The sequence below is a fragment of the Ammospiza nelsoni genome, chromosome 5, assembly GCF_027579445.1.
Source record: "Ammospiza nelsoni isolate bAmmNel1 chromosome 5, bAmmNel1.pri, whole genome shotgun sequence".
Classification (NCBI taxonomy): Eukaryota; Metazoa; Chordata; class Aves; order Passeriformes; family Passerellidae; genus Ammospiza; species Ammospiza nelsoni.
In genome coordinates this window covers 13,387,866-13,410,697 of record NC_080637.1, presented here as the reverse complement: position 1 = coordinate 13,410,697, position 22,832 = coordinate 13,387,866, and the positions used below count along the sequence as shown (strand labels likewise).

Genomic DNA, 22,832 nt, shown 5'->3' with positions numbered 1-22,832 from the left:
AACCCATTTCTCTTTCCTAACCATATCCAAGTTCTCAGCTCCCCACATTTCGATAGGTAATATTCTCCTCTTTTAAACTCTTTCCCAATTTCTTTCTCCCTTTCTTTATTCCCTCACACATACACTTTTTCCCAGTGAAATGGCATTCATCCTCAAACAGCCTGGATAACTTTATGCATTTCCTATTGTATTATCTTACTGTTTTTCAAACAGTGGACCACAGCCCCCAGGATGTTAATAAAAGGCAATTGGGAGAGTTATAAGATGCTGAAATTTTTATTACACTCCAAACCAAAAGAAAATATCTCTTCTCCATTCCCTAAACACCTTTATCCTTCAAAAAACAAGTTTTGCTACCAAAATCTCAAATCACTCATACAAATAAAAGATATTGACTTCTTACATGATACATTTTAGACAAGTTCCCTCTGGGATCAAGACAGATGAGGCTGTTTGATTTTGAGCCTCATGACCAATTTAAACCAAATTTGACTGATGCTACAAGCCTTCAAAACACTAAATTCCTGCAAGTTTCGTGAAAAAGCTGAAAGCAGAAAAAAAATCCCAATTTCCCGCCAGTGGAAAAACAGGGGTAGTTTTTCCTTTAACAAATCTAGATGGCAACTTGAGGACATCAAACCAACAGACAAATAGCCTTCTGCCAGGTAGAGCACATGCTGTGCTTTTGTCAGCTACAGGGACAGGGAGCCTGTGAGGAGCTGGAGAGTTTGGCCACCAAAGGCACAACATCATGGGATGCATGAGAGAACTTTGGTACTGGGGCACAGGGTATTTGGGGGAAGGAATTGCTTAGAGAGGAGACACTGGGCACAGCATTTCTCCCTCATTTCCACGGTTCACGTGATACACCTTTTGCTTTCATGCTTATAGCCAAACATGAAGTATATTAAGAAAATGTTTACTTCAGGGTAAAGAAACCAAAAAAGCTGCATAGCCCCATCATTCACTTCACCCAAAACTTCCCACTAAAACCTTCAGGTGATTTGCACAACCTCCCCAACCAACCTTCTGACCAGGACACAAGCAGCTCCCAAAGGCAGTGCCCATCACAGCCAGTGGGACAGCAGCAGAGCACAGGCTACCAGGGGGCATTCCTAGGTAAGGATGCAGGAGGTTCTAGGGATCTCTTTTAAACCCACTGGGAAACTTTCCTCTGGAGCTGAATGTACATAAAATCAAGCTGGCAGCATGATTTCTCGTCTGGCAAAAAGAAGCACATGCACCAGGCTCGCTTGCATTAGATGTCCTCAAAGGCTTGATGAGACAGTCCCTTTGTGGCCAAGGAGAGCACTTGGCTCTGTCCCTGCTCCCTGCCTTCCTGCACAGCTCCAGCAGCCCATTTCCCCAAAATGCAGAAGCAATGCTCATCATACCATGATCAGAGCCTTCAAAAACTCTGATTTTTCAGAATTTTCTCCCTGATGGTCCAACATCCACTACTGTTCAGAGACCACTAAATAACTTCAGTCACCTCATCCTGCAGGTGCCGTGGGAGTGTTAACAATTTTATCAAAATCAGCATCAATGATGAAAGTCAAGCTCAAAAACCTGATCAGTATTCCTGGACTTGTATTCCTGTCCCTTTTGCCTCCCATGTGCCTCCCCAATTTACATGTGGGGGGTACATAGGGGCAACAAAAGCTGACTGCATTGTTGGTAAGGTCCTCTGCTTCTGGGGAGTTAGTAAAACAATTAACAAAGGAAAAATGCAACTAAAAAGGTTACAAATGTACATACCTCATGGCTAATGCAAATTTGTGTAACTTCAGCTTCCAAACACAACATTTGTCAAGCTAAGGAGCACTGCATGACTTGAAATCTTCCCCTGTAGGTCCTCATATGCCATCATCTGTCAATTTTTAATCTTCTTTTGAATAGCAAGAAAATTCATCCTTTTAGCACTTCTTCTTTCATTTATTTAAATCAGTTCTGAGATCCTTTCTACTTAATACTTGAAAGGGTGTCTTAAAAGAGATTTGACCTAGACAGAACAGGCATGGGAACCACTGCAGGCAAAGGAGTCCATTTTTTGCATACACATTTGGGGACATGACTGGACTTTTTCACCGCAGTGAGAGCTCACATGCAGATGTCCATCTACACGATCTGTAATTTCTCTTCTGTCCCTCTGTTCTGCTCTGCTGAGATCCACCAGTGGTGCTGCATCCAGCTCTGGGGTCCCCAGCACAGGAAGGACATGAACCTTTTGGAGCAAGTCTTGAGAAGGGCCATGAAGGTGATTAGAGGGATGGAGCAGCTCTTCTATAAGGAAAGGTGAAGGAAAAGTTCAGAGAACTGGGATTGTTCAGCCTGGAAGGCTTTGGGGTGACCTAATTGTGGGCTTCCAGTGCTAAAGGGAGCCTACAAGAAAGATGGCAAGGAACTATTTACAAGGGAACATAGTGACAGAACAAGGGGAAAAGGATTCAAGCTGAAACTAAGAAGTGAGTTTAGATTAGATATTGGGAAGAAATATTTTATTATGAGGGTGGTGAAACACTGGAACAGGCTGCCCAGGGAGGCTCTGGATGCCCCATCCCTGGGAGTGTGCAAGGCCAGGTTGGATGGGGCTCTGAGCAAGCTGATCCAGTGGAATCTGTCCCTGCCCATGGCAGGGGACTTGGAACTGGATGATGTTTAAGGTCCCTTCCAGCCCACTCCATTCTGTGGGTCTGTGATTCCATGATTCTGATTCTTAGAAATCTTGCACTGCATGTGGTGTATTAAAATACAGGTTGTAGAAATAAGCCCATGTTATTATGACATCCAAATCAATCTATGCAATTTGCTATCCTCACTATAATTTATTAGACAAATAACTATCATTTATTAAATAAATAATTTTGATGCCACCTGCAAAGTTCAGGAGCCATAAATGTAAATTACTATCTCAACAAACTCTTAAGGATACTGAGGCCATGAACAAGATCCTTGTCTGACTCCTGTTCAGACACTGGTGCAAGGCTGTTTTTTTCCCAGGCTTCTGGAATTTACCCCTATACCAAGCAAGATCTGTCAAACAGCAGTAACAAAGGCCCCAAGAGCATCAAGGTCAAGCCTTTTAAGACTCTTACATAAAAGTCACCTGGTCCTGCAGACTGATTTCAAGCACAAAGGCAAACAGCACAGTTGCAATGAAGACTTTATCCTTTTCCTTCTGAAACAATCCCCTGTTTTAAAAAAAAAACTTTTAACTGTGGCATGTAATAACCTCTTCATTATGGCTGTTTTGGCCTCAAAGATCTGGCAGTTGAGTGATAGGAAACCAGTTTTAAAAACCTGATTAAAACAATTCAGGGAAAACCTGAGGAACCACAGAAAGACCAACACCTGTATGACATAAATCAGTAGAACTACAAAAAACCCCAAAAAACAGTGTATGTCAGCATGTGTACAAACACAACATATTTGTGTGATGAAAGGAAGTAAGGTAGGACCAATATACCTATTCTAAGTAATTTTTCACAAAACTACTAGAGTTCTCCAAAGTAAAAGTAAAAATTAATGTATACCATGGTTTTAATTGACAATGTTTACTTGGATTTCCAAAAGACAATTGATGAATCTATCATTCATAAGTCTTAAAAAACCTAGACTCCCAGAGGACAAAAATAAATGCCCTTGCAAGGATAAATAATTGGAAACAGATGGTAGGACACTACTGTCAATTTTTCAAGTGGAGAGAGGTCAATGGTGGAATCCTGCAGGGATCTGTGCTGGAACTTGGGAGCTACTCGTTTATTTATAAATGAGCTGGAGAACAGGATAAATGGTGAGGTGACAAAGTTAGCTGCTTACACTCATTCAGGGTGGCTGCGATAAGGGCTGACTGTGAAGGAAGACTTTGCAATACTGAGTGACGAGGCAAAAAAAGTCAAATTAAAGTCAGTGTAGATAAATATGAAGTAATTTCTTTAAGGGGGAGAAAAATAACTACACAAAATTATGTGCCCCAAGTGGATTATCAGCACTTCAGGACTGAGATCTTGGGGTTATAATAGCCAGTTGTGTGAAAACATCAGCTCACTGTTCAGGGAAAAAAATGAGTATTACTAATTACTAGGAAAGGAACAAAGAACAAAAGAGAGAATATTATTTAGTCACTATATGAATGGCTGGTTTGTCTGTCTTGAATATTGTGTGTAGGTCTGGTCCCACAGACTCTGAAAAGAGAGAGTAGACTGGAAATGGCTATGGGCAGGGCAGCAGGGATCATCACAAGTTTGCTACAACCTAACAGATAAGGACTGACTAAGAAGCCAAAGGTCTCAAAACCAGGTAATTGAGGGGATACAGCAAAGCTGTAATCAGAGCCAGGACAGGGAATGAGCCTCCAAGTTCCCTGTTCACAGCCTCTTCCCATGCATGAGCTCAGAGGATCATATGAAATGGGCAGGCACAAGATTTAAAACACAAAAGCCATTGAATCTTCACACAACATGTATCAATCTATGGAACTCCTTGCTCTGGGGCACTGTAAATGCTAAAAGTTTACACAGGTCTCAAAAAACAAAATCCAGCAAGAGCCTTTAAATGCCAAGATCCACGTGAGGAAATCCCTGAGTACTAGTGATGGAGAACCAAAAACACAGAGAGCAAAATGAGCTTTAGCTGCTCTGATGTTTTCATGGGCCATGTTACAGACCACTTTCAAAGATCACTGGACTGTGGTTTGCCAAAGTACAGAGCTTTGATGTTTTGTTCAACGGTCCTCTTACTGTGGGCATAAACTCAGGAATCTCTTGAAAAACCTATATATTGGTTTCATCCTGCTTGTTCATGGGACACTTCTATGCCTTTCTTCTGCTTTCCTTACTTTTTTCTTTCTAATACCTTGAAACATCCTAGTAAAGGAAAAAAAGTAATGACAAATATTGTGAAAAAAATCACAATAAGAGCATGGAAGTGTTTGATTTACTTAACCCATAAAGGAATAAATCTCAAGAGTTAACTTTATTTGTGAGGTTTCCTGTAAACATTAGGTGTAGAATTACCAAGAACAGTATTACCTAATTCCTAATGATTTCAGGAGTTTGTGATCGTGCAGCTGCTCAAATTAGATGAGTGCATACTGCTTGTACCCATGATTTTGCAATTGCAGAAGAGGAGGTTAGGGGATGGAGAATGAGGCTGCCAGCGCTGGCTCGTGTGTACCCTGACAGAATCATGCATGTGCAACAAAAAAGGCAGCCTAAGCCATGGCTAAATCATAGGAACATTTAATCTAGGCTGTACACACAGAAAGTACTTTTTTTCTTAGGATATTTCTTCTTTATCATGTCACAGACCTGTCTAGCCATAGACATGATTGGACAGCAACAAGGACTGAAAGTGTATGTGCCCAAGATACTGTTTATCTTTTTCTTACTTAATAAACACCTTTTCAAAACAAGAGCTATATCATGCTGACAATTTATAATGACTCATGCAGGACAGACTGTGATCCAAATCTTCCTTCTAAAGAAATCAGTTCCTAAGCTTTCATTTGCAATCTCAAACCAAGCATGATCCCACGTCAGAAACCTGATTCTAACAAGATTTAAATGACATCAATTTTAAGTGTTACATTACTGAACATAATGCTAACATTATGAAAGTACATAATAGCAAGCAAAATCAAAGCTATATTCACATGCTCCTTTATTTCAGTACTTCAGATTCAATTTTGTTCCTGTACTACACAGAACTATATGCCTATGTAGATGACATTGCTATATTCTTTTTTGTGAGATAAGCATTTTAGGATTACTATTATCTATTACTTATACTTTCCAAACAGTAAACTAATAACACAAATAGGTCATATAGCTCATAAAAACATCATTATAACATTCCTGTCCTGCACATTTTACTCCAATTTTTTTTTCTGTCCCACCACCTTTGTTTTCTTCAAAGGAGGGAACTCAAAGCTATATGGACTTTCTGGTAGTTTTTGAGGAAACTTTTTTAAGTAATACAGAAATGAAGAGTGAGGTAAATACTGAATTAAGGTAAAACATTCAGCAAACAATAAAGTCAGGTTCTTTCAACACCCAGCATTGTTCTAGCTCTTCCAGGGCATTCGTGTACAAATTGGGAAAGACAGCAAGCAACCACTTGGCTATGCATGCATTCCCTTATTAATTTCGGAGGGAAGCAGTCTGAGAAGTGATTCTTCTGCTGACATAAAGCTCCTTTTGTTGATTTTTAATGCCAGCAGTGCATCTACCAGCTTTGGAGATGACAAAAATTCTGTGTTGCTTTGCCTGGAAACAAATCTCCAGTCACACCTGCACACATGCAGGAGTCCAGTAGATCAGTCACATATGGTGGTTTCTTAGCATTATTGTTCACCTGGACAGAAACACAGTAAAGGAATGAGATTCATTTTATCTGCCTTTCACCAGCACCTCTGGGCATGAAGTAGTGCAAACATAGATGTTGATGTTGGAAAGTGCAAGGGATTTGGAAATTGTGCTGTCCTACTGCATACCGGACATGAAAAAAACATGCCGAAATGCATCAAAACAGTGAATATTCATGGCACCTTTTAGCAGCAGAGCCATAAGAAGAGGAAACAGCTGAAAGCAGGAGTCCTTAATGGATAGAGGAGACATCAGTTGTGCAAAGATGGAACAGTTTTCTCTGCCCAGAGCCAAGGGACATGACTGTGTACAACCAACCAGACCATGTCAGAATGCATGTTACTGAAAGGAGAGAGGAACCACCAGCACCAAAGGGGGTTCCCAGTACAGAGATAATGAACCCAAAACTAAACTCACTGGAATTGGGAAAAAACCTACCAGCTTCAAGTGACTGCAGATCACTCCCCAAGTGATACAGAAAGAAATTACAAGGAAACTTCAGTTAAGGCAACAGCATAAAAATGTACAATAGCACACAGAAAAACATGATTGGAGAGAAAAATGGTTAGAGCTGTTTCATACAAACAAGAGAATTCCACCAGGTCTCATGGACTAGATGGCAAACTGAATAATGCTGAAGATGTTCAACAGAAAACTCAAAATAATTTTTGCTCAGAAACTGAAATGAATGTAGGTCAATTAAGGGGACTGAAAAAGTGATTGTGAGCCCATTTTGGTGACATTTTGCTCTGTTTCCCTAACAGCTTATTTATTCCTGCTTATTCCAAAACTCCTCAATTTCAAGTTTTACCAGGAGGACATGTAACAGGTATGCTTTGATTTTAGCCCCTTTTTTCCTCAAATTATTGAAGAATTAATATTTTCTGTCTCGCTAAAACTGCTTGTATTACTATCTTAATTCTACAGTCCCTCCCAGCTGCACACAAATAACCAGTTCTCCACTAACTCAGAGGGAAAGCTGTGCTGGAAATGCATAAAGGGATGTCCTGGTGTTTTCCCTCTTTCCTACCACACACTTTCCCCAGGGAGACACTAGATGTGATGGGGAAAGTCAAATGAAGTCAGGAGATCCTCTGAAACAAAATCAGCAACTGAAATTAATTATTTTTCTTTACACTCCTAACATATAGTGGAAAATAAACCTTGTGGACAAGTGAAACAGACCCCAACCCAAACTCATGCATGCCACATCCAACGACCTCAGCTGCCCTTCCAGTTCACCAGCGAAAGACCTCGCCAAGCCCTGCCACGGAGCCGGAGCGGGCTCTGCCTTGGCCGGGTGGAACTGCGGGACGGGGACTGAGCTTCAACAGGCGGGCAGCCGCCTTCCCCAACTGTCCCCACTGCCATTTTCTCCTGACCTTTACAGCAGACCCGCGCTGGAGGACACCCACCGCAGTCCCTGAGCTGCTGGAGCTGCCCACGGGCCGGGTCCCACCCCGAGCCCGGGCAGCGTCCCCGGGCAGCGTCCCCGGGCAGCGTCCCCGGGCAGGGTCCCCGGGCAGGGTCCCCGGGCAGCGCTCGGTGCGCTGCGAGGAGCTGCGGGCTCAGCCGGGCTTGGCCCACGCCCAGCCGTCGGCCCGGGGCAGGCACAGGCACCGCTCTGCGACGCTGCCGATGTGTGGCGGCGCCCCGAGCATCCCCTCCCGGCCTGCCCCGCCGGGGGAACCCCGACACCCGCCGCTCCCGCCCCGGCGCCGCAACTTTGTGCAGAGCCGGCCGTGCCCCCCGGGCCGAGCCGGGCCGTGCCGGGCTGTGCCGGACAGGGGGCGCGGAGCCCCCCAGCACCGGGGCCGCTGCCTGCACTCACCCGAGGTCAGCTGCATCCAGGCACAGATCTTGTAGACGGTGGCTGTGTTGCAGAAGAAGAAGAGGATGAAGCAGACGATGCAGGCGATGATGAGCATCATCGAGAGCCCGATGAAGAAGGACGCAGCTTTGAAGGCTCCCGAGGGCAGGCTGGAGAAGTCCGTGAAGCTGCCCCGGCAGGTGAGTTCCCGGCTGAAGCCGTTGCCGATGCAGTAGTGGAAGAGCCCGAAGTAGCCCGCCTGCGGGGTATCCACGCCGTCCCCGATCCAGTACGGCTGGATGAAGCACACCACGTTGACGATGGCAAAGCAGATGGTGAAGATGGCCCAGAGCACGCCGATGGCCCGCGAGTTCCGCACGTAGTTGGTGTGGTAGATCTTGGCTGCCTCCTGAGCTGGGAGCATCCCCGCTGCTACCGCTCCTGACGAGCCTGCTCCTGTAGCCGCCGTCCCTGCAGCCGCTCCGGGCATCCTCTCCGAGAAGGTGCCCCCCTCCCCTTCCTCCTCCTCCTCCTCCTCCTTCTCCGCCTTCTCCTCCTCCTCCCCGATCGCTCCTCTCGACGCGACGCGCTCCGCCGCCGCCGCTGCGTGCGAGAGCCGGCGAGCCCCTGTGCCGGGCTTCAGCACAGCAGCCGCGGCAGCGGCGGCAGCACCGACACCGCCCGCCGCCGCCTATCGGGGCGCAGCGCAGCGCCGCCGGCCCCGCGCTCCGCCCGCCCCGCTGCCCGCCCTCCGCCGGGCGCCTCCCGCGCACCGCCCGCCGCGGGTTCCCGCGGGTTGCGCGCAGCCACGGCGGGCACGGGCAGCGCCGGCCCCAGGGGAGGCGGCAGCGGCAGGAGGGGGCGAGGGGGCTGCCGGTGCCTTTCCCCGGGCCAGCCCTGTGTGCGGCTCCCCTCGGCCCGCGGGCACCTTTCCCGGCCGGGGCAGCGGCTGCCGAGGGGACCCGCTCGCCTCTCCCGGGAGACACGTTCAGGCAGCGGGTTTTAAAGTTCAGAACGTGCGTGTGATGTTCCCGTCCCCGCACAGAACATCACCATCGCCTCCCCGGCGGGGGCGGCACCCGCCGGGTCCCCTGCGGCGGGGGAGCGGCGGTGCTGCCGTGCCGCGGGGGAACCGGGGGCGCCTGTCTGTCTCTCGGCTGCAGGAAACCCACGGCAGGCAAAGCCTGGAGCTCGGGGGAGTCAGGAGTCAGCAGCGGCTGGCTGCTCCTTGCCCCGGGAGCGGGATGGCGGCCGCGGAGGAGCGCGGTGTGAGCGCGGCGCAGCCCTGGGGCGCGGTGCCGGCTCCGGGCGCGGGGCTGGGGCTGCGGAGCCGCTCCGCTCCTGCCGAGCGCTTTCTGCCTGGCACCCGGTGCTCCGAGCGCGCTGGCATGCAGCAGCGATTAGCATACATTAACGAGTAATTAGCATCTGGTAATAATCATTCCTGTGCCAGTGACACTTGGATTTGCAGTCCCCGACCTGTGCGCTGAGCCCGAGCTCGCAGCAGGAGCGACGGGAGGCGCGGCGGGGCGAGCGCTCCGGCTGCCGAGCGGGGCCGGCAGGGGCCGCGCTCACTCAAACGCTGGAGCTCGCAGGAGGGAGAGAGACTCCCGTGGAAATGATTCCTGGCGTTCCTTACATTTAAAACTGTTTCAAGCAAAGTTTTATTTCCGCCCCACGACTGCCACTCACCAGGCGCAGCCCCATGGAGCGCAACGCCAGCCCTTCCCAAGGTTCCCGCAGAGGAAAGGGCAGCTCCTGTTATCAGTTCCAGACTGCCGCGCTCCCGTCGGGGACAGTCAGAGCTTGGGAAGCTGTGGAGGGGTGGGAGCATAAAGGCAGCCAGGTCGTGCAGCCAGGCCCTTGGCACACATGGCATGGGTGTGCACATATGGCATGGGTGTGCTTAGACACAGGCAGCATAGGCAGTGTGGACCCCAAATACTCGCCCCGCTTTCTTAGGAAGGCGGGTCCAAATGTGAAAAGCACTGCTAAAATCCCTGGAGATTTTGCTCACACCGAGTGCGCGTTGTCCAGCGCTGCCGGAGGTGCCCGGGTGCGCTCCGCGGCCTCGTCCAGCTCCTGCTGCAGCTGCTGTGCGTGACCGGACTGCTCATGTGCTGCCTTCAGAGAGGGCCGAACGTGTTCCAGCCTCGAGCACCAGGAGGAGTGATGGCTCTTCTGTGCTCGCTCCTGTTTCCATCAGGCCCCAGGGTTCGGGGCAGGATGCCTCTCCTCACTGTCCTCTAAGCGGCCGTGGAGTGTGGAGGTGCAGAAAATATAATGTATAGAAGGCAGGAGGAAGCCTGAAGTGGCCCAAGACAATTTAGGAATGGAGGTCGGAGGGAGGGTTGGGAAAGATGTTCAGTGAAATCAAAAAGAAAAAAAAAAGGAGGTGGGGAAGGGATCTGTGACAAATGGGAAATTTAGTGGACATGTAAATATGTACACGTACAGTAAGTAAAGTTGACCCTAAGAATTGGTATGGCAGGAAGAAGAGATGTGGACCTGGGAAGGAGTCAGGAGAGGAGAAATGAGTTGCTTGTAGAAGAAATGGGCCGACAGAGCTGATGAGGACAAAATACTGAGTTTGGAGAAAAAGCTGGGAAACAAGAGTGAGACTAGGGTAGGGTTTACCAATTAGCATGTGAGCGTGCAGTGCAGAACAAAGGGATGTAAATCAAGTGCCCCAGACAGCTCTTTTTTTGGCACATCCTCTTCAGCACTGGATTTTCCAACCATTATTGCTCTTAATAATAAAATTGCTCTTGTCAGTCTGGACAAGAGAAGGAAGGGCCAGAAGCAGGGAAAGAACCTAGGGTTCTGCTGAAAAGCTGAGTTAAAGACTGTGCAAAAAATCCCACCTTGGCCTGGCAGTGATTGGTTGGGTTGTCCTAGGATGTCCTCTCTGACCTCTAGCACCAAAGGGTTCACATGGACTTTAGGTGATACCCACAGTCCTTCAGTTTAATGCATTGGAAATGGGAAAGTGGTACTAGATGTCTGAGATGTCTGGTTTTGGGGGCACCCTCTAGAGAGGGCTGTGTCCCTCTCTAGAGCTTTGAATCCTCTAGTCTCACTTTTTGGTATCAGAATTTCTTCAGAATACCTGAAGACAGGCTTAGGAGGTACTTTTATGGTTCTTTAACACCATTATATGTGTTCTTCATAGCATTAGGAAATAGAATGTCTCTGTGAGATAGAAGGTTGGCAGATTCTGAATAAATGGTTGAAAGGCAGCTGGGACCTTGTTTCTCAGAGCAGACCTGGCATGGATTTTGGTTGCAGCAGTTCTGAAAATGAGGCCTCAGAAGGAGCCATACTGAGCTGCTGCTCATCTATGAAAGGTTTTAAGCATTGTGCCTGGCATCACAGAAGAATTCTGTGCAGAAGCAGGGATAGTCCCCAGCTCTTCTGGACAGCTTTCATCATCTTAAACCTCAGAAGATTATCATTTTTCTCCAACAATATTGTACCTCCACAATTTTTCTCCCTGAAAATTAACTGGGTCCCAGCCCTGTGGCTGCCACCTAGTCTCATCTAAAACAGTCTGGCTTTTGAGCCAGGATTCTGACCAAAAGCTTCTTCAACAGGTGAAATAGGATTCTCATCATCCTGATCTTTCTGGACAGCAGCTGCTGTCTCTCACACCCGATCAGGCAGGATCCTGTTTACCAATTAGCCTGTGAGCGTGCAGTGCAGAACAAAGGGATGTAAATCAAGTGCCACAGACAGCTCTTTTTTTGACACATCCTCTTCAGCACTGGATTTTCCAACCATAATATTGCTCTTAAAACATTTTCTTGTGCATGTGTGTTCAAAGAAAGGCAAGTTTAAAGAAAATTTATACAACTTCTAAAGTATAATTGTGCCCCAAATTTGCCTGGAGAACATTACTGATCATTTTATCTGACCATGGATTTTTTGTTTGTATAGATCATTACACAAAACACAAAATAAAAGGTTATAATAAAAGTTGTTTAGGTAATGTTTCTAGTCACAGCATTTCTCTTTGGAACATGTCAGTTATTTGCAGTGGTGGGGCTGTGGTGGAGAGCTACTTAAATATTTTAAGTATTTAAAATAAAGTATTTAATATGGAGCACGGTGGAGAGAGGCTGTTTGCTGTGCCAGGAAACCCTTGGACATGGTGGGTAAGAAGAACAGATGCATTCAGTTGCTGGGCCATGCATTCAGTTGCATGTCTGGGAAGAAATGCACATCTGGGAATTCATTGATATTCACATGGTGGGAAATGAAGAAAAAAACAGAAGGGAGAAGGGGTGAATGTATGGTTGGAGAAGTGTTATCAAGAGGGAGGAATTACACAAAAAGAAGCCTGTGAGGGGGAATGGGGTAGTAGGAAGTTACATACCAATGAATCAATAGCAATAACGTGTCAGACAATGAATGATGAGTTTTGATGACATTTGAGGTAACTGGGAAAATTGTTGAGCACGTGAGGCTGGGCTCACACAGACATAGCAAACCTCCATGACAGGGATGTCCCTGCTCAGACACGACTGACTCCCACCAACCCCTCTGAGCAGTGTCTCCCATCCAGCCCTCTAAAAGTGCAGCTCTGCCTCAGAAGGTTTTTCCCCTGGTTCATAGAGAAGTCTGGGCTGACAGGAGTTTCTCCACATCTGTATCTGCACACAAGGTTCGTGAACTGCTCTACCCCTCAGGGGCTTTCTTCCCATTTTTCTATGTATCACTCACTGGCTACCATGTTCACCCAGAGCCCACCAACAACTTAGAATTTCCCTCTCACCCCACTTAAATAACTACATACAGCTGTTACAATCTTTTAACAAAGCAGATGCAGATATGTACAAATAACAGACTCATTTAATTTGGGCTGCCTAGATCCTGGGTCTGGAAGAGAAGGAAGGCAAGTCAAGGTAGACTTGGGGCTTCTCCAGCTTGTGTCCAAGGACATGTGGATATCCAGAGCAGAAGCTGAAAAGTCATAAAGTCTCCTCTCTGCTCTCCAGCATTCAGTGTGAGCCAAAGCTGGGGCAACACTAAAGACCAAGCAGGACTTTTTGTGCTGTTTCACTGATGACTGAGATAACCTATGCATGTTCTGGGCTTGATTACAGCTTAACTGCTGGTAGGCAGCCTCTTAAGGCATGCATCATTCCAGACTGATTTTTCCCTGGTCCCACGTTGTCTGGAGCTGGCTGCAAACAGGTGCTGATGTGTTTGCTCAGGACAGCAGCATGCTGACCTTTCAGCAGCCCCAGTTGCAGCTCCAGCAGCCCCACAGTGCAGCCTGGTGTGTGCAGTCCTGTTGCTGTGGCAACCCACAGCTCGCCAGTGGTCTATCACAAAGCATTAACTTTAACATTATGTCTTATTTTATTACAGTTTCTGCACATTTTGGCTTTCTTTCCCCTGGGACCCAGCTGCACTGGTGAAATGTTCCTTCTTGGGGAGTAGGAAATGGCATTTCTTTCTATTTCTGTAGTGTTAACAACCGTGGGAGAGGCACAGCAAAGGGCTGGCTAGAATTACTGCTATTGATGTTGCTGAAACTCTTCTTGCCATCACTGTTTCAGTCAGAAATGGTCCAATTTAGGCATACTGTAAGAATTAGGGAGTAGCTTAGATTGACACCATTTCTCTTGAATTTGGTCCTACTGGTGGTGGTGATAGAGGAGGGGGAGTCCTGTAGGGCACCCATTAGGGCAGAGCTGGGAAGCACAATATGGCCATTCTGGAGCCACATTCCCAGAAGGCTGCAGGACTTGATATCCCAAAGCACTGGGGAATGGTGCACAATCATCAGAAAAAGGCCACAAAGTCCACTCTGAATCAAGGTGCTTGGCTGCAAATGGCAGAAGCTCACTTCAGTAGAGATGGAGGGGGAGAACAGTGGTCAGGCAAGGAGCAGAGGCTTTCCTGAGAGGGAAGGAATGTGAGGAAGGTGAGAAGTACCTGGGCTGTGTGTGGAAGCAGAGACTGAAGGGAAGGAAATATCCCACCAGCCTTGAAAAGAAAGGAAATCTCTGTAAAGGGGTGAAGTAGCCAGGTTCCCAGTGACAGCAGAGGATTGGATTCGTGACCCAGGGCAGGTTCACCTGCACGAAAGCAGGATGAGCAGTGGCTGTTGAAGGGGAGAGCAGGTGGGAGTGCAGATGAAGCTGATGCACTAAGTACAGGGAAAGTGGGAACATTAAGATCCATGGTGAGGAAGGAGAGATCTTAAGGCACCATGACACGTGACTCAGCTAAGACCTGCTTCAGCTTCCTTCCCTCAGCCTCCCTGACTTGGAGGAGATGCAGCATGACTCTGAAACACACTGTCTAAAATAGAAAACTCTATGGACCAGTTGGAAGCTAAGCTTCCCAGTCCCCACTGTCCAAGGAATGATTCCTCCTGAGGCCCGTGAGCTGTGTCACAGTGCCAGGGGCGTCCTGCACAGCCAGTGCTGCACCTGGGGCTACTCTGAGCTGAGCCATCATCACCGTGCCCTGCTCTGCTCACGAGCACAGCCTGCTTGTCAGTGCTGCTCATTAACCCAGACAGGGCTCGCAGGTGCCTCGCTGTGTTTGCTGTTCAGAGGCACAAGCAGAGACTCCCCCTGAAGTGAGGGAATCTTGCTGCTCTTGCTGCGGCTGCTGTTTGCCAGAGGGTCAGGAGCTTCACCACAAAAGGTGCTGTGAAATACCCTGCTGCAGGCTATATGCTGTACATCTTCAAAGGTAGCTGTGCAGCTCAGGCTGCTGTCTAGACATGTTTTTCATGTAATAAAAGTTTCGTTAATGTATGTCTCCTAGACTGAAATTCACGTGGAGAAAGACTTTTATTTCTCTGGACCAGCCTAGTCTAAGGTAAGTACATAAACTCTTCTGCCAACAAGATGCATTTTAGGTTTCCTTTCCAGAGCCCCAGGCATCATGTAGGTAGCTAAAACTTCACTGCCATAAACATTCAGCCAGCTGTATAAGGATTATATGATGCTAAATATAACTTTGATGTTGCTCTCAAAAATTGTACCTGCCAGTGGTGAAGTCCCCTTCTTTGCCTTTAACAAGGTAAAATTACTGCAGTCAGGATGTGACTTACAATGTCTGCAGATAATTTTTTTCCACAGTGGAAAACGACTAAAATGTTTTACATCACACCAGATAGAAAGTTATGCTTTAAATATATTAAAATTCTAATTAATTAAATAGATGTTACATTTATTTCTGAATATTTCTTCCCCAGAGGCTAAGCAACAAAGCAGTGAGGATGCATCAAGAGGACCTTCTGATCTCTGCTAAGTCAGAAGCTGGCCAGTTACTCTGCCCTAGTGACAAGCCAATTAGGATGCTGCACAGTGTTTCTGCTTGCTTCTAATTTTAGAACTATACAACAGGGAGGCAAAAGTAGGTGATATTAACTCCTCTGGCATTGATCTGCCAGAACCATAGTCCTCCTGCAATCTAATATATTTTCATGTAAAACAGGAAAATTACCGCTCTTCCAGTGCACGTCGTAGGAGCTCTGCAGACCTTTCTAACACACAGGGCCTGATCAATACTTGGATGGAGGAATCTGCAGGGGAAGCTCAGCAGCTGCAGTGTGTGATTTTGATGCTGCACAAGATGATATCCTAGCATAAAGTGAGTATTCGCTCTGGCATTACACAACACTCAGCACAACCGAGTCTGCTGTTTCCAGGAGGATTGATGGTAAAATGTTTAAATGTACCTAAGTGACCTGCCTGTAAATCAGCATCTTGACCTGGAGCAGACTGGGGAATGTGATTAAATGGAGGAAGTGTGGAATGCCTCTCTTTGAGAGAATCTCTGTGGCATAATGCAGTGCCATTCAGAGGTATCACAGCTACCCCGAGCAGTGTGGTCACATTAGCAAGATGTTAATGTGATTAATTAGCCCTGATGACAAGCAGGTTATACTAACCTGGGCACAGCTTAAGTACTTAACTGCTTAAATCTCCAGAGTGCTTGCAGCTCACTTAGGTTAATATAATCTAGTGACTTAATAAGCATATAACCTATTTCACTGTTCAGGCCATTAATAACAGTATTGAGCAACACCAAACCTAAGGAAGACTTGTGTGGAACTGCTAAAGGTACACAAATTCAATATATCAGTGAGCTGCAAGCAGGTGCTCTTTTAATGTGTTCCTTGCCACCTACCTACACATTCACCTGCCAGGAGCTCCACCTAAAAACTTCTCTCATCTGGCTATGAAAATATTACTTTAGAGGGCATCAAAAGCCTTAAAGGAGGCAAGATAGAGGATACCTTTATCTTTGCCTTTACCCTGCAATAGAACAGAACAAATTAAATATTACAAGATCATTCCTTGATAAATCTGTATTAGGTGTTCCTCAGCCCTGTTTTGTTTTCCATGTATCCATAAAAAACATTGCTTGTTTCCATATTACTCTACGAATTAAAGCTTACCTGTTATTCCTTCAGTTGTATGCTCCATGTTCATACTCCTCCATCATCCCTTTATAAATGCAGACATTATATTTTTCTTTTATAATCTTCCTAATATTCTAAAACCTGTTGTCCCTCTTCTGTGCTGTAATTTTGTCTCAGCCTCTTATTTGTAAGATTTACAATTCTCTCAGTAATTTCTGCAGGCTCCCCTGATAAGCAAACTCATCTACATGGTCTTCAACCTATTCTTATTACACAGCTGGAATTTCAGCTCTTTATAGTAAAAAAAAAATGGCACTTATCATACGATCAAATGTAACACCCAGGAGGAAGCAAAAAAAAAAAAAAAGTCCCACCAAATTTAAATCCTTTTGTCACCTGTTATAAATTTTCCTTTTCCACTGAGAAATAGAACAACACTTTATGTAGACTTTTGGTCATTCTCCTGATGCAAATGGACTTCTGGAATGCCTCTCTTTTGTTTAGCCCCAAGCAGTCATTTGAATAAATATTTACTTCACATGTACTGTTGAAATTATAGTTGGCCCAAAAATGTCTCTGAACTAGTTTTTCATCTTAATGGTGGTAGCAAGGTAAAGAGCTGCTAAGTGAAACCAACACTTTAATACCTCTGGAAAAAAGGATCAAGACTTTTACAATGGGAAAAAGACAACATTCTTACACGGCAAAAAAAAAGTGTACAATGTGTACAATGATGGGAAAAATAGATGGAGATGGCCACCAACATGGAGAGGGTAATGAAACAAAATAGCAGTAAACAGTGGGAGTTTACACAGCATATGTTTTATCCAACATAGTTCTTGACAATTAAGTAGCAATAAGAGGGAAGTGGGATAGCATTCTGATTTTGTTGGAAAATGTGATACTGCATTTTATAATATCTTGTCCAAAATTTTTGAAGTGGCTTGGATACATTCTTTACAATGTGTACTGAAAAACCTTTTGAAAGACAATGAAAATAATCAAAAACATGTTGGAGCAATATTTAGTCATATATTTTATCCACCCAGTAGATCCTTGATAGAAACAATTTTAATAAATAGTTTCATTATCCAAAAGAGGCAATAAACATTATGTTAATGAAATATACAGTAGAGGCTAACTCATTATAGTCACAACTAACAGCAGAAAAATTTAAAGGGAACTTATGTAAATGAAAATGTCAGAAGTCATCATCTGGGGAAAACCACAAGTTAATACAACTGGTGGAAGTAAGAGTCTCCACAGAGGAGAAAACTGTGGAAAGCAATATGTTGGAAGAGAGAGACTTACTTATACTGAATAGAGTTGTGAGAATAATTGATTTTCCTGTTTGGTGGCCAAACTGAAAATAAATTAGGGAAAACTAATATCCAGTCAGCTACATTACTCACTTTTCACATATTTTTACTATTTATTAACACTAAACATAGATCAATTTTAGAATGAAACAGTATTAGATAACAAAGCCAAGACCATTTCATTTCGAAAATATTGCAACAGAGCACTTCTGGCTTGTTTTTGTTCCCTTGGTACTATTACTCAAAATGAATATCTCAACATGTGAATTGATTTTTGATTCATAGTGTGTCTCTTTGAGAAATGACTACAACAGACCTATTTGCAAAACACGGGTTGTAACAAGAACGCTGTGTCTCCGCACCAAAAACTCGGGCTTGGTCTTTAGGATCTGTGTTTAGGAAAACAACTCACAGTGTGGGAGCTTTCCTTGTCAAACTACAAATCCCATTTGGTTTCGTTAAAATCCTGCAGAAATCCCCAAGGGCTGGAGCCTTCCTGTGGCAGCCCTGCCTTGGTCCTTTCCAAGCAGGATGGAGACAAAGAGCCATCAGCATCATCATGCAGCCCTTCCCTGCTGTACCACGGGGATTTTTAGCACAGGGCCATGCAGGATGTCTCTCTGCAGGAGCCCACAGTGGGCAGAAGGCAGAAGAGGTGCTTGAGGTGTTTGCATTGACCCTGCAGCACCCCTGTCCCTCCCTCACCATGGGAATGCCAAGGAGATGGGAAGGGCTGATGTGCCTGGGGAGACCTGGCACAGAGAAGCTCCTCCAGGCTTTGGCTCTGCCAAATGTCGTAAATGAAAATAAATCTGAGTAAAAATTAGTGTGGTTGTTTCCTTTGAGATGCTTTTTCTCTGCCGGTCCTGGGGGAGGGGAAGAACTGAGGACAGTAACTTGTCAGAAATAAATGTGTGCCTTGAGATCAGGATGCTGCGCTGGAATATTGGGGCTGTTTTGCAGATTTACTTGCCCAGAGAAGTGTCTAGTGACAGTCTGTGACAAGACCCCACAGAAAATTTAGGATATAATAGAACAGTAATTACCTGTCTAGATTCAGCTTCCAAGCATTAGATTTTGTTGTACCTTTCTCTAATAGATGATAGAACTGAAAAGCATCAGATGGTGTCTTCTTCCCACATAAAGACCTTGACCAAGTTGCTTCTTACTCTTTGAAGAAGCCAAGCTGCCAGAGATGACAAAGATACAGATCACTGTAATATGCACTTCCCAGATGTTGGATTACTTGCCTGTCTCACTTCTGAACCTCTGCCAATTTATAAATAATATTTTGACTTTTGAGGTGGAAGAAGAATCTAGGCTGGCTCTCAGCATCACCAGCTAGGAAATAATGAGAGATGCCATGGAGCACCTGGGCTGGGACCCCTCAGCTGTTTGGTGACCTGGTGGCTGCTCCCAGACCTGCTCAGGCCAGGGACTCCATTCCAGGGAGGATAAAATGTCCTTGCTTTACCAGTCCAGCCCTGCAACAATCTGATCACCAATTCTTTTGTTCAGTTGGTTGACATGTGATGCCATGACCTATGGGTATTTTCACACTGTTTATCCTGATGCAATGCCCCAGTGTCCACAGGCAGAACTGCAATCTCTGTTTACAAATATGATAACCACTGTCTGCCTCAGTTAAAACAAGTCATGTAAAACCCCATCTCCTCCAAAGGCAGCAAGAGTCTTGGCTGCGGTAGGGTTTGTTTGTTGCTTGGTTTGTTTTGTTGCCTTTTCTCCCCTGTGATATGTGCTCAGTTTACACAGTGCTCCAGAAGTTCTTACCATGATTTGCTATTCTGATAGTGTGTGAATTTTTCCAAACTTTATTAAAATACAACAGCAACAAAAAAAACCTCCAAACAACAGTACTGGGCCAGGCACTCATCACAACAGAACATTACAGAGATATTTTATTTTCTTAAGCATTCTTCCTAACAAATACTCAATAAAGCACATCCTAACTTAGTACTTGCAATATTGACATTGGACAGTGTTAATTTTTGAATCAAAATGTCACAAATTGAAGGTGAAATGCTCTATGGAACTCTAACACACTAATTGGAAAAGGTCCCATTTCCCATTCTCTTGCTAGGAATGACTGTACTATTGGCTGACCCATGATTTGCAGGTTATGCATTCAGCATGATTAAAAAATGCCGCAGCAGTTTTGAACAGAATTTCCACTTTTCCAGGGTCTATAAAGTTTGCAGAATTTACTGCTTTAAGTATGGGCTCAGTAATCTCAAGAATTAGAGAAAGCTTGGGAAAGCTTTGCAACAAGTAAAATTAAATCCCAACTACTCTATAAAACAGACAGACTTGAAATTACAGTCCTCACTACAAAACACTTCCAATTATTTATGGACAGACTCTTTGTACCAGAACTTGCTTAGATTTTTCCTCCTTCAGTCTGCTCCCAGGTGTGCTGGGTGCATGACAAAGTAAAAGGAGCTGTGAACTCCCAGAGCAGGATTTTCTCTGACCTTCCTACATTCTGTTGGTGCTTTGTGATGCAGAGTTGTGGATGCAGAGTGCAATCCACCACCCCCAAGGTCAGAATTGGTGATGGGATTGATTTTTATGCTGAGGAATAACAAAAATGAAAATTTTGAAATCTCAGAATAGTTCAGTTCATAAATGCTGATATGACCTTTTGGAATAGCCTTAATTGCAGAAAGGGAAGTAAGAAAAATTGTAAACGTGATATAAACATCTATGTATATCAACAACCAAGAAAATGGTAAGAAATTAAACATAAGGAAGACTACATCTCAGCCTTGAATATTTATGATTTTTTCTTTCAAAGGTAATTGAAATTGATGACATCTTTAAATGCATTTCAGCATAATTGCCTTTCTGGATAAAACAGCTTCTAACTTTTTATTCTTTTCCTGTGAATTCTGCAAAAGTGTAAACATACTATGTTTTTAAAAGGAAGAGACATGGCAGTGCCTGGGTTTCCAATGTTTTCTGCAGCAGTTTGAATGCAACCATTTGCCTACTTTTCCTGTAGGAGCTTAAAAAAGGTTGTTTACTAGCCTGTCAGTTACAAATCCTTTTCAAACCACATCAGCTACATAAAATATTGAATAAGGTGTGCCTTCCTTTCTCAGGAGACACCCATGAATAAATTATTTGGCTTAAATTGGATGAAGATGTTTATCTCGTGCATCCTGGCGCCTCTGAGTTGGTTCAAAGGGCAGCAGTGCTGAGTGATGCTGAGCTCTGAGCCCTGTCCCTGCCTTGGGGGCTGATGAGCTGCCAGCCAGGGGTGGCCACTGCTGCAGGCAGAGCCTCAGATCTGCTGCACGGAGACAGCCCCTTCCTACGCTGCTACAGATGTTCTGTTGCCCTAGGTAACACCTTGTCCCTCCTGTGTGGCAAACCTGACCCCGCTGACAGCTTCACTCGCTGCAGCTTCTGCTCCTCTTCTGTATTCAGTGCTGGGCACTGCAGGGGAGCCACATTTCAGTCTGATGAGTTTGGAGTTTTTTGGTTAGGGTTTGGTTTGTTTTGTTGTTTTTTTTTTTTTTTTTTTTTTTTTTTATGGTTTGTTTTGGTTTGGTTTTTTTGGAGGGAGCTTGGTTTGGTTTTTTTTTTTTTTGAAGGTGGGGAGTTGTGGTTTTGGTGTTAGTTTTTTTTTTTATTTTGGGAGTTTTTGGGTGGCAGGGGGTGTGGTAAGTTTTTTGCTGTTTTGCTGTCATTGTTTTGGGGTGTGATTTTGTTGTGGGGATATTTCTGGTTGGTTAATTGGGTGGTTTAGGTTGTTATCCTTCTCAGTAACTTTGCTTTTCCTTAGTCTCAGATATTTTTCTTCTTTTCTGGGGCTGCGCTTTCTGGATCCTTTTCCTGCTAGCAAACTTCCTCCCAGGCATCTGGATGCTCAGGAAAGTCATTTCCAGAAGAGCAAGTGTCCTCATCCTGGGACACAGTAGTTCTCAAACAAGCACCTTGATGACTTTACACCCTGAAGGAAGAGCCTGAATGAGAGACATGGGACTCCAGGCAGCTCTCAAAAAAGCAATTTATTCCATCCAAGAGTTACAGCAGTCCAGGGTTGTGGGTGGCAGAGCCTGTGCCTACAGCTGTCAGCTCCAGCTGCAGGCAGGGCTGGACACCCTTTTGTTTGCATTATGCACTTTTCTTTGCTAAGCATCTTAATACAGTAGAACCAATCTATACCTTAACTTTTATCTATAGCCTGTCATAACTACTATAATTACCATGTTCATGTTACTATTCTCCAATCACTAAAAGTTAGTACATTACAGTTTGAGCTAGAAGTTGTTTTTCAGTTTTCTTGCAGTGGAAAATTCTGAGACCTTTTTTCTACTTGCAGCACCAGCAATCTTGTTTGCTGGTGCTATCTTTCTGCTTGGTAAAGACATCTTGTTTGAGGTGGCTTTATCCCTCCTCTAAGCCATAAAAACCCCTTCTAACTAACATACCCATTTCCTTCTTAGTAATCCAGTAAGACTGGCTCAGCAATTCTTTTCTTCTGTATTGAAACTTGTTTTCATTTCTATTCCTTCTTCAGATTCTACATTCAAAAATCTTTCTGCCAAGCATACACATCTGTGAGACTTTCTTGTCAAACTTTCATCCTTCCCAACACCCTGAGCTGTAGTGGCACATCCTGTGCTGCCCCTGTGGCACCTAGAAAGTGAGATTATCCTGGGAAAGAGCAGCTGGCAAGCTGGGGGAGGACAGGGAGGCTGCAGGCTGAACTTGAGCTATCCCTCAGGTCTGAAGGAGTAAGCTGTGCCTCAGAACCTGGCACCGCTCAATAATTACACATCACGTTTTCTCTGCCGCCTGGAGAACAGGCTGATCCCCTCCCCACTGCCACATATTTCTCCTGTGGCTCTCAAACTGCTGCCTGCTGGGGAATCCATACTTGTTGCTTCCTGTGCAGGGTGAATGAAGATGGTTTTCTC

The 22,832-nt window shown here is 45.2% G+C and overlaps 1 protein-coding gene across 1 annotated transcript in view; it reads right to left on the bottom strand.

The window, feature by feature from the left end:
- The window catches only part of LHFPL3 (LHFPL tetraspan subfamily member 3), a 233,976-nt gene extending 225,311 nt beyond the window's left edge, over window positions 1-8,665 (bottom strand). The window contains exon 1 of the mRNA XM_059472401.1: window positions 8,197-8,665. Within this exon, the coding sequence (XP_059328384.1) occupies window positions 8,197-8,665 (469 nt within the window). The remainder of the gene's footprint in view (window positions 1-8,196) is intronic.
- Window positions 8,666-22,832: the final 14,167 nt, after the last annotated feature.